The sequence below is a fragment of the Colobus angolensis genome, unplaced genomic scaffold, assembly GCF_000951035.1.
Source record: "Colobus angolensis palliatus isolate OR3802 unplaced genomic scaffold, Cang.pa_1.0 Scaffold79, whole genome shotgun sequence".
Lineage (NCBI taxonomy): Eukaryota > Metazoa > Chordata > Mammalia > Primates > Cercopithecidae > Colobus > Colobus angolensis.
Window position 1 is genome coordinate 1,029,501 of NW_012121709.1, and position 11,244 is coordinate 1,040,744.

At 45.3% G+C, this 11,244-nt stretch overlaps 1 protein-coding gene across 3 annotated transcripts in view; it reads left to right on the forward strand.

The window, feature by feature from the left end:
* RPH3A (rabphilin 3A) overlaps window positions 1-4,110 on the forward strand; it is a 338,292-nt gene extending 334,182 nt beyond the window's left edge. For all 3 annotated transcript variants that reach the window (XM_011928670.1, XM_011928669.1, XM_011928671.1), the window contains 2 exons: window positions 1,018-1,114; window positions 1,877-4,110. In XM_011928670.1, the coding sequence (XP_011784060.1) occupies window positions 1,018-1,114; window positions 1,877-2,007 (228 nt within the window). In that variant the 3' untranslated portion in view covers window positions 2,008-4,110. The remainder of the gene's footprint in view (window positions 1-1,017; window positions 1,115-1,876) is intronic.
* Window positions 4,111-11,244: the final 7,134 nt, after the last annotated feature.

Sequence of the window (11,244 nt, forward strand, 5' to 3'; positions counted from 1 at the left end):
CACGATCTCTGCTCACTGCAAGCTCCGCCTCCTGGGTTCATACCATTCTCCTGCCTCAGCCTCCTGAGTAGCTGGGATTACAGGCACCCGCCACCACGCCCGGCTAATTTTTTGTATTTTTGGTAGAGACGGGGTTTCACTATGTTAGCGAGGATGGTCTCAATCTGACCTTGTGATCCGCCCGTCTTGGCCTTCCAAAGTGCTGGGATTATAGGCGTGAGCCACCGCACCCGGCCGGTAGAAAAGATATTTTTAAAAAATCAGATTGTCTGGGAACATATATACTCAGTCCACTTCAACTTTATTTATTTATTTGTTTGTTTGTTTGTTTGTTTGTGTATTTATTTATTTATTTATTTTTGAGACAAAGTCTTGCTCCGTGGCCCAGGCTGGAGTGCAGTGGCATGATCTCGGCTCACTGCAACCTCCACCTCCCTGGTTCAAGCGATTCTCCTGCCTCAGCTTCCCAAATAGCTGCAATTACAAGTGTCCACCATCATGCCTGGCTAATTTTCATATTTTTAGTAGAGATGGGGTTTCACCATGTTGGTCAGGCTGGTCTCGAACTCCTGACCTCAAATGATCCGCCACCTCGGCCTCCCAAAGTGCTGGGATTATAGGTGTGAGCCGCTGTGCCTGGCCACTTCAACTACTTTTAATCCCTAAGCAATAAAAAAGGGGATGCCCCTTCAGAAGCTACGAGAGGGGAAGGACTGAGTTCATGGCCATTTACCTACAAGGAAACTTGAGCTCTATCAGAAAAACCTCACCAGCCTTCCCAATGTCCAGCAGAGAATTCACTGAAAAGAGGATGACGGTGCTTTGTGACATAGAGTGTTTGTTGGAAGGGAATCACTGGACCTGGGCAGAGGATTGGAGCAGGAAGACCTCCCTGCTCCCAGAATGCCAGCTCAAGCTGTTCTCCTTGGCCCATGACCTCCAGGACCCCGCCTCTTACCTCCCAATGCTGTGGGTTCAGAGGGCTCTTACTCACATGTCTTCCTCTGTTGCATCCAGGAGTTCTTCTATGACATCAAACACAGTGACCTGGCAAAGAAGTCACTGGACATCTCGGTCTGGGACTATGACATCGGCAAGTCCAATGATTACATTGGTGAGTGTTCCTAACTCCAGAGAAAACACCCTCTTCTGTCCTCCCAAGAACAGGAGAGCCTTATCCAGGGCTACAGAGAGTTGAGGTCACTGCTTTTCTTTTGGCAACCACATTGTTCAAATGCTAATTTGAGACCCATGGTCCTGACTTTGGTCCAAGTTGGGGATGTCTTTACATGAAAGGGCTTACAAAACTTGATTATTTGTTGAACAAATCACATCCAGTGGGGTAATTAAATCATAGGAGAGATGTGCGTTCTCTGCAGAAAGGAGGCTGCGAAAGAATTCTTAATTTATTTGCATGTCCAGGGTAAAATTTTTAATTTTTTAGTTCCTCTCTGAATCATGAGGAAGAAAATCAATTAAAGATGAAGCAGGGGGGTGGGGACTCCAGGCAAGGGACAGAGTCTCAGCTAAGGGGTAAAGACAGGATTGAGCAGGATGATGAAACTCTTTGGAAATAGATGATGAGTTCCCAGATGCAGTGGGAGATAAGTTTCAGTGAGTAGAAGGGTGATTTGTAAAAAGTCTTTAAAAATAGACAGTGAAATTATGACTTATTGGAACAGTAGGGAGCCATTGCAGGTTCTTGAGGCAGAGAAGGCCAGTGGTAATAATAACAACAACAACAGCTCTCCGTAGAGTATGGATCCCAAGTTGTTGGGGGTCACTGCTTGGTGCAGTTTTTCCCCCAACTACACATTTGGGTCTAGAATGACCTCTATTCTGACCACCTGCTCCTATCTTCCCATTTATCCTCCAGGAGGCTGCCAGCTGGGGATCTCTGCTAAGGGAGAGCGCTTAAAACACTGGTATGAGTGTCTGAAAAATAAAGACAAGAAGATAGAGCGCTGGCACCAGCTACAGAATGAGAACCACGTGTCAAGTGATTAGGCTAGTGCCCAGGTCCCCAACTCCATGTCCCGGGTACCCCCCAGCCTGCCCCAGCTGCCCACCGCACCCTGATCTCTCTTCTCTTTGCCTACCTCCCCCCATACCCTGCTGATCTCCCTGAGCCTGCCTTTGAGCCCCCGTCATGTTGGGCACTGCTGCCAAAGACTCCCTCCTCCCTGATGCTGGGATGTGGGCTCTGAATATAGCCCTTCTCTGGTCCCTGGGATGGAGCAATGGGGATGGGGTTGGGGAGATGTTTACAAAGAGGTTGATCATTTAATAACCTCTCAGTTTGGGTAAATTACAAAGGTTCTTCATCATTTAGAACTGTTTTTAGACCCCTTAGCCTTGAACACACACACACACACACGCGCGCGCGCACACACACACACACACACACCCTCCCTTTCATTCCCTGTGTCGTGTCTCCGTATACTCTCAGTTGTCAGCAGACCCGGACAATGCTGTGAGGACAAGCACTGGGGCAGAAATAGAGGCTCCAGGCTCCCACTGCCCCTTGAGATGCACACCCTGATGGCCAGGAAAACAGACTGCTGTGTTAGGGAACACACCCTCCCTGCTCCAAGTGCACCAAGATGCAAATGCACAGAATTCACCAAGGGGCTTGGACGCTCTCCTCTTTCCAAATGTCACCTGTGTGCTTCCTAGCAAAACAAAAACAAACGACAACAAAAAACCCTTCCTCTGTCGCCTTTTCTCCTTCTTCCTTTTCTTTCCCTTTCATCATAGTAGATTCTCTCTTTCTCAGCCTCTCCCTTCTCCTTTCTCTCCCTGCCTTTCTCCCCTTTGCCCTTCTCTCTCTCTAAAGCAGTAACACCACAAAAACAGCAGCAAAAAAGTGTATGTTAACCCAGCCTCACCTCCCTCCTCTCACCAGCCTGACCAGGAAACTGAGAAACTGGCCCAAATCTGAGATTTCACTTGGGCCCACACTTCTTAAGTGACCCACTTCTCCTGTTGGCAGAGCCAGACATTCCCAGGGCTCGGGCCAGTGGCTGGCACTGCCCTGGGTGCATGGCAGCATCCCTCGAGCTGTGTAGATGCCCCAGAGAAGGGCTCTCCATGGGCTCCCTGGGTGGACACAGAAGGCATTTAGAAGACCAGGGCTATGGGTCTGAGGGAGCCTCATCCAAAGCCTCCAGCCTTTCTCCTTTCTCTGCTCTTAGGTAAATGAACAGGCTACCCTCCTCCCCAGTGCCCTTTGACTCTGTTTCATTGACTCTCTCGCATCCCGTCTCTCACTCAGAACCCCCCCAGTCTCTCTGCCTCTCTCTGTCTGTCTCTCTGTCTCCCTCACTCTCTTTACTAAGCTTCCTGGGAGAATCAAATAACATCATGGTTATGGAACAATGGAGAGAGACAGGCCTGATGCCAAAGGCTTTGGGCTCATCACCAATCTTTCATTTTCTTCCTATAAAAAAAATATTTTAAAAAGGAGGAAAACGCAATGTGGGCAAACATTACACACTTGAGGTTGAGGTCAGGCAATCTTCGGTGCCCTGAGAGAAAGGTTTGATTTTCCCAATTTCAATGAGGTTTTCCCTCATGAAAAGCACCCCCAGTCATCCCAAACCCCTGACATTCTCTACAGAAGCATCAGACAGACACTGAAACTCTCACTTTCCCCCAAATCACCTCTCTTAACTTTTCAACGCCCTCCACCCTCAGCTCCCTGCACAATTCATGGGAGGACTCATTTCTTGCCTTGAATAACCATTTTCTGAACATCGAGCTCTCACCTTCCCCAAAGTGGCCAACAGCTTCCTGGCCACCACCTTTCCTTTTGACCCTATCTTTCCCCATTAGTCCCTGGTGGCACCTACTCTCAGCCCACCTCCCTTCCCCTGTTTCCCCTTAGGAGACAGCATGCTGGCTGTGTCGCCCAAGCCTGATGCTGGTGTAGGCGCTGGAATCAGCATGCAGCAAGCTCACAGTGCCCCTAGTCTGGGTGCACGCTCTTCCTGACAAATGTAACCACCTCCCTGCCTAGGATACACACATGTCCTCTGGTGCATGCACAACCACCCGGCATCTTTCTTTGTGATGATGTAGCCAAAAATAAAGTAGGAACATCCAGGAAAACAAGTGGTCTGCATTTTTCCTTTCCGGTTCCTGCAAAGTCTTCCTCCCCACCAGGACATATGCTATTCTGATAGTTAGTATTTAATGAGCATCTACTATGTTCCAGCCACTGGGGACAGATGTGTTCTCTGCCCACGAGGAGTTTGCTTTCTGGTGGATTTTATCTTGGGCAAGTGGGCCTAGGGTAACTTGGCTGACTCCAAACCCTTTTAGAAGAATACTTGTTGCTGGTGCCCAATAAACAGGAAGGCAACATCCTCATCTTCCTCCTGCTGCTACAAGACCTAGAAAAAGTCCCAGGTGGTTGCAGAATCAGAAATTGCCAAAGCTAAAAGAGAACATAAAATTCAGGCACAACCTAGTTCAATCAACTCGCTTTTTAGACAGATGAAGAAACCAAGGTCCAGAGAAGAAAATGCCATGCCCAATGTTTCACAAAGGCAATGCCAGGAAAGGAGTTCAATTGTTGGACTCCCAGAGTCCAGTGTCCTTAACACACTGATTGATGAGCATGGACCATCAAATGCCTCCCTTGCATTCTAGCACCTTCCAACCTACAATGAGTCTCTCATTGGAGACTCTCAATAGTCCTGAAGGTGAACTGATTCAGTAACTAACTTTCTAGAAAAAAAATCTTTTTTTTTTTTTTGACTGAGTCTCCCTCTGTCGCCCAGACTGGAGTGCAGTGGTGCAATCTTGACTCACTGCAACCTCCACCTCCTGGGTTCAAGCAATTCTCCTGCCTCAGCCTCCCGAGTAGCTGGGATTACAGGTGCCTGCCGCCACACCTGGATAATTTTCGTATTTTTAGTACAGACAGGGTTTCGCCATGTTGGCCAGGCTGGTCTCAAACTCCTGACCTCAGGTGATCCACCTGCCTTGGCTACCCAAAGTTCTGGGATTACAGGTGTGAGCCACCACACCCAGCCTCTCGAATTCCTAATCATACTATAATCCATCCCCAAAGTGCTTAAGCAATTTATCAGTAATGTTGGTTACTTCAAGAAGGAGCTATCAATTCGATTCCACAGATATTTCTCTTTTCCTTGAGACCATTTCCTTGTTGTGCCCTCAAAAGCAGAAGCTGACATGTTAGTCTCACTTGGGAGATTTCTTTTCAAACTATGCATGCTCCCCATACCTCCCCACAGATTCTGCTAAACCCCAGGACAAGGCATATAGTTGAAAATATTTCCTGGCTGGGAATGGCAGCTCATGCCTATAATCCCAGCACTTTGGGATTTGAGGCCGAGGTGGGTGGATCACCTGAGGTCAAGAGTTCGAGACCAGTCCGGCCAACATGGTGAAACCCCATCTCTACTAAAAATACAAAAATTAGCCAGGTGTGGTGGCAGGCACCTATAGTCCCAGGTACTCGGAGGGCTGAGGCAGAAGAATCACTTGAACCTGGCAGGTGGAGGTTGCAGTGAGCTGAGATTATACCACTGCACTCCAGCTTGGATGACAGAGTGAGACGCCGCCTCAAAAAAGAAAAAAAAAAGAAAGAAAGTATTTCCTGGTTGATGCCTTGTGATTTCCACCTTCATCATGACTTTGAAAACCACTACCCAAAAAGTTCATCCGTTTTTCCTGGTGGCAATTTAGCTAGCTGCCACTAGGTGGAGAGAGGTGCTAATTAGGTCCATACAAGCCTGGCAGGAACAGCTGGAGACACTTGCCGTTCTCCCTGTGCTCCTGGCAGACATCACTAATCAATACGGCATCTTTCCTACAGAACCTACAAGCAGCCTCCGAGTCCCTCTCAACCCAGTGTTCCAGGGAGCCACCACCAGTCAGTCATGGCTGGCAGTTAAAAAGAAGCCTAATTTCCATCCTTAAATTGGTTGATCTTCATTTATATGCAGACATGCCTAACAGACTGAGATGAATACACAGGAGGAAAGTTTTCATAAATATTAGTACACCTGATCTAGCTAATTGTGCTGCTCCCACCCCCGACCCCTGGCTGACTCCATTGAAATAAAACACTCTGTAGGTGGTTATATGGTGTATTGGAAAGCATCTGCCCTGAAAAGAACACCAGCCAAAATTTTAATTAAGTCCAACATTCAAATTCCGACTGACACTTTCCAGCTATGGGAATTTGGCCAAGTCATTTAGCCTCACTGAGTATCAGTTTCCTCAACTGGAGTCATAAATATTTCAAAGAGTTGCTGAGAGATGTTAATGGTACAGTCCATCGAGAGTCCCTGGCACATAGTAGAGACTTGACAAGTGCCACCTTCACTTGCCAGCCCCTAAATTTGGGCTCCCTCGCACAGCTTGCATACAGGGAAAATGCTCTTAAACTGGCGTTGGTTGAACACAATACGTTGGAGCTGAAAGTGGGTGAGGTTCAGGTGAGGCAGAAATCAGATCTCCAAGGTCCCTGCACAGATGGGGGCAGACTTTCCTGCTGGCGCCCACAGAAATTCAGCCAACAGCTAGAGATGTTTGTTCCGAGTAGGAGTCAGAAGCAAGACCAAGTTGCTGAGGTCTGGTCTCCCATCAGGGATGACAAAGGGGAGGCCAGGAAAAGGGGCAGGTCACAGGGCTGGTAGTTCCTGGGGAAAGCAGTGCAGGCCCAATCGCGGCTGGGCTTACAGCCAAGTGGATTAAACACTCAGTGCTCTGAAACCTGCCAGGCTGACCCCTGCTCAGCTCAATCAGATCTGCCAGGGACATTGGCTTGATGAGGTTAAGCAAGCCATTCAAGGTGATGGACACCCCAATTACCCTGATGTGATCGTGACACATCAGACACCTGTGTCCAAAATATTGCATGCACCCCATAAATATGTACAACTATTATGTATTCATAATAATTAAAAATAATTTTTGACTGGGCGTGGTGGCTCATGCCTGTAATCCCAGAACTTTGGGAGGCCAGGCGGGTGGATCACCTGAGGTCAGGAGTTCAAGACCAGCCTGGCCAACATGGTGAAACCCTGTCTCTACTAAAAATACAAAAAATTAGCTGGGCGTGGTGGCAGGCACCTGTAATCCCAGCTACTCGGGAGGCTGAGGCAGGAGAATTACTTGAACCCAGGAGGCGGAGGTTGCAGTGAGCCGAGACTGTGCCACTGCACTCCAGCCTGGGCAAAAGAGCAAGACTCTGTCAAAAAAAAAAAAAAAAAAAAAGAGGTATCTTTTGCTTGGCTCTTGTCCATATCTGCTGTGTGAACTTGAATAAGTCACTTTCCCTTTTTGTTCTCTGACTACACAGGTAGACATTAGAGCATCATGATTCTCTATGTTAATTGTTACACCCCACAAATGTGCCTTTGTTTCCTAATCATTAGTCGAAGACCAAGACCTTTTTGCCGAGGACAGGCCCACTGACTGGAGTCCCGCCCTATCTTTCTCTCAAAGCACAAGAATGAGTGGTCTATAGTTTCCTGTTTCTGTTTTTTTAAAGGAAACGATAATTTAAAGCCACCTGCAAAGGCATGAGGGCATAATCCTGGACATAAGTGGATTTGTTCCAACTTATTTTCTCAGTCTTCTATGGGATCATGTCACTCTTAGCTAATTCTATGCAATGCTTGCCTTTATTGCATCTTTCCAAAAAATTCAATGTTGGTTTCCTAAGGACAGCTCTCTCTTCCACTCATCTGTGTGTGTGTGTGTGTGTGTGTGTGTGTATACATATATTTTTTAATCAAAAATATTTGACAACTGCAATTGCCATGAGGACATTATGGAGCAAACAAAATTTTATTTATTTATTTAGAGACAGGGTCTCCCTATGGGAGCAAACAAAGTCTTATTTATTTATTTACTTAGAGACAGCATCTAGTTATGTTGCCTAAGATGGTCTCAAACTCCTGAGCTCAAGTGAGCCTCCTGCCTCCACCTCCTAAAGTGCTGGGATTACAGGCCTGAGTCACTGCTCCTGGCTAGAGTCTTTTTTTTTTTTTTTTTTTCAGTTAATTTAGAAAGTTTATTTTGCCAAAGTTGAGGACGCACACCCATAACAGAGCCTCAGGAGGCCCTGATGACACGTGCCCAAGGTGGTCAGAGCACAGTTTGGTTTTGTACATTTTAGGGAGACAGAAGACATCAATCAACATATGTAAGATGAACACTGGTTTGGTCTGGAAAGGCAGCACAACTCAAAGCGGGGAGTGGGATTCCACGGTATATAAGACACAAATGGTTGCATTCTTTTGAGTTTCTTTTGAGTTTCTGATTAGCCTCTCTGAGGGGGGCAATCCAAAATGCATTTATGTCAGTGAGCAGAGGGGCGACTTTGAATAGAACAGGAGGCAGGTTTGCCCTGAGCAGTTCCCAGCTTGATTTTTCCCTTTAGCTGAGTGATTTTGGGGCCCCAAGATATTTTCCTCTCATGTTTCCTCCCTTTTGTTTTTAAAAATATTTCAGAGAAAGCATTTTAGAAGAAAATGAGTCCCTGGTCTCAGGTTTCATCTGAGGATGAAACTTGGCTAAGATGGTTTATTGCTACAGGGGTAGGTCCAGAGTTATTAGGAAAGCTCATTTTTAGAAGGTTGTAAAGTCTCATGTCCTGTGAAAAGAAAATAGGAGGAGGAAGGGAAAACAGCAGCAACACACAAAAGAACAATCCTGGAAAATCAAGATACAGGCCAGAGTACTCCGAAGTTCACACATCAGCAAATAGGTATGAAAGTAGCTTCTGTCTGTAAATATGTTGTTATTTTTTTCTGAGGTTTAAATTGTCTAGCTCCAGTTTGCAGGGCTTTATAAAAGCACAACTTAGTTTTCAGTGAGTCCAAATTAGGGAAAACGGGGAAAAAAGAAGGAAAAAATTTAAAACATTATTTTGGAGACTTGTAGCCAAGAAAAATTAGAATTCAGTCCAAACTATAGAAAATAATAAAAATTGAAAAACATTAGGCAAGACTAGAATGTAACAACAGGTGCACTATAGTTTTTGAAACATAATGTTTCTCCAGTTTCCCATTTTTACTAAAGGTGAATCATGGTGTGACTGGTTTGCTTTATCATACTTGGCCTAACTTTTGCATAGAGTGCAGCAAGAATCTTCAACTGGTAAATGAAGTGAGTCTTGCAAAGACAGCACCCCACCCCCAAGGTGACATTTAGTCTTAGGCCAAAGTCAACATCTTATACAGTAGGAGTGGAGTGTGTCAATTCATGAATAATCTGGTTAAGAGGTTAAGGGGTTGTAAGAAAGATAGCTGGCATTTAAAAAATATTTAATCCAACAAAAACAGGAAACACATTCTTCTCAAACTCACACAGAACATTCACCAAGATAGATCATGTTCTGGGTTAGAAAACACACTGTAACAAATTTCAACAGAGATATGTCATACAAAGCACACTCTTTACTACAATGGAATTAAAAAAGAAACCCATGAAAGAAAGATAGCTGGAAAATTCCACCATATGTGGAGATTAAAGAACACACCTCTAAATAACACCTGGGGCAAGGAAGAAGTCTCAAGAGAGATTTTTAAATATTTTGGGCCAGGCTCAGTGGCTTACGCCTATAATCCCAGCACACTGGGAGGCTGAAGCAGACAGATCACTTGAGCCCAGGAGTTCGAAACCAGATTGGGCCACATGCTGAAACCCCGTCTCTACAAAAAATACAAAAATTAGCCAGGCATGGTGCCATGCACCTGTAGTCCCAGCTACTTGGGAGGCTGAGGTGGGAGGATCGCCTGAGCCCGGGAGGTCAAGGCTGCAGTGAGCTAAGATTGTGCCACTATACCTCAGCCTGGGCAACAGCGTGAAACCCCGTCTCAACAAAATAAATAAACATATTTTGAATTAAATTAAAATGAAAAAGCAGCCTATCAAAAAGTGTGGGATGTAGTAAAAGTAATGTTTAGAGGGAAATTTATAGCATTGAATGCGTATATTAGGAGAAGAAAGATCTAACTCAGAGAGGGATGAACAGGTGAGGCACAGGGGGGTTTTAAGGTAGTTAAACTGTTGCAGGGCAGGGGAGCCCCAAAATTGGGACATCGTACGGGAAGGTTCTTGGCTTTGTCCAGGAAAGAATTCAAGGGTGAGCTAGAGGAGGAAGAAAAAGGTTTATTGAGGCAGCAGGGTTATAGCTCCGTGACTGTCCCTGCAGAGCAGGGCCACCCCATAGGCAGTGCTTGGAGAGCAGCAGCTCAGGGCAGTTCTACAGTCACATTCATACCCATTTTTAAATACATTCAAAGTAAAGGCAGGTTATTCAGAAATTTCTAGAAGAAGGGTGGTAACTTCTGAGTCATTGCCAGGGAATGAGGAAACTGTTCATGGTGCTAGTGCTCATGCCAGCCAGTCTTCAATCCAGCCCTGAGTCAAGCCCCACCTCTGAAGCTGAGTCCCACCTCCTATCTCAGAACTATCCTGCATGATGCTATAATGGTGGATACATGACCTGTTATGTTTGGCAAAACCCACAGAACTGCAGGACACAAGAGTGAACCTTAATGTAAACCTTAATGTAAATGGACTTTTGTTAATTATGATGTATTAATATCAATTCATCAATTGTAACAAATGTATCACACACTGTTAGTAATAGAGGAACTTATTGGCAGAAGGAGAGCGCTCTTATGGAACTCTCTGCACATTCAGCTCGATTTTTCTGTAAGCCTAAAACTGCTGTGAGAAACAAAATCCAACCTGGGCAACATACCAAAACATTATCTCTACAAAAAATAAAAAATGAGCTGGGTGCAGTAACGCATGCTTGTAGTCCCAGGTATTCAGGAGGCTGAGGCAGGAGGATCGCTTGAATCCAGGAGGTTGAGGTTGCAGTGAGTCATGATCATGCCCCTGCACTCCAGCCTGGGTAACAAAGCAAGATCCTGTCTCCAAAAGATAATAAAGTAAAAATCTACTAATTGAAAGGGAAAAAAGCATAGTATAATACCATTCTTAAGAAAAAGAAAAGAGACCTGTGTTTGTGTGGGTGTTAACATTAAAAAAAATCTCGAAAGCTCTATATCAAAATGTTTATAGAGGCAATTTTGTAGTTTTAGAATCATAGATGATCTTTCCACCTCCTGATTTCTCTGACTCTTTTCTTTTTGCAATGGGCATGTATTGCTGGAAAATACCACAGACAACTGTGAAATGATTTCATCAACAACAAAAAAAAAGATAAAGAAGGAAACACAAAATCTG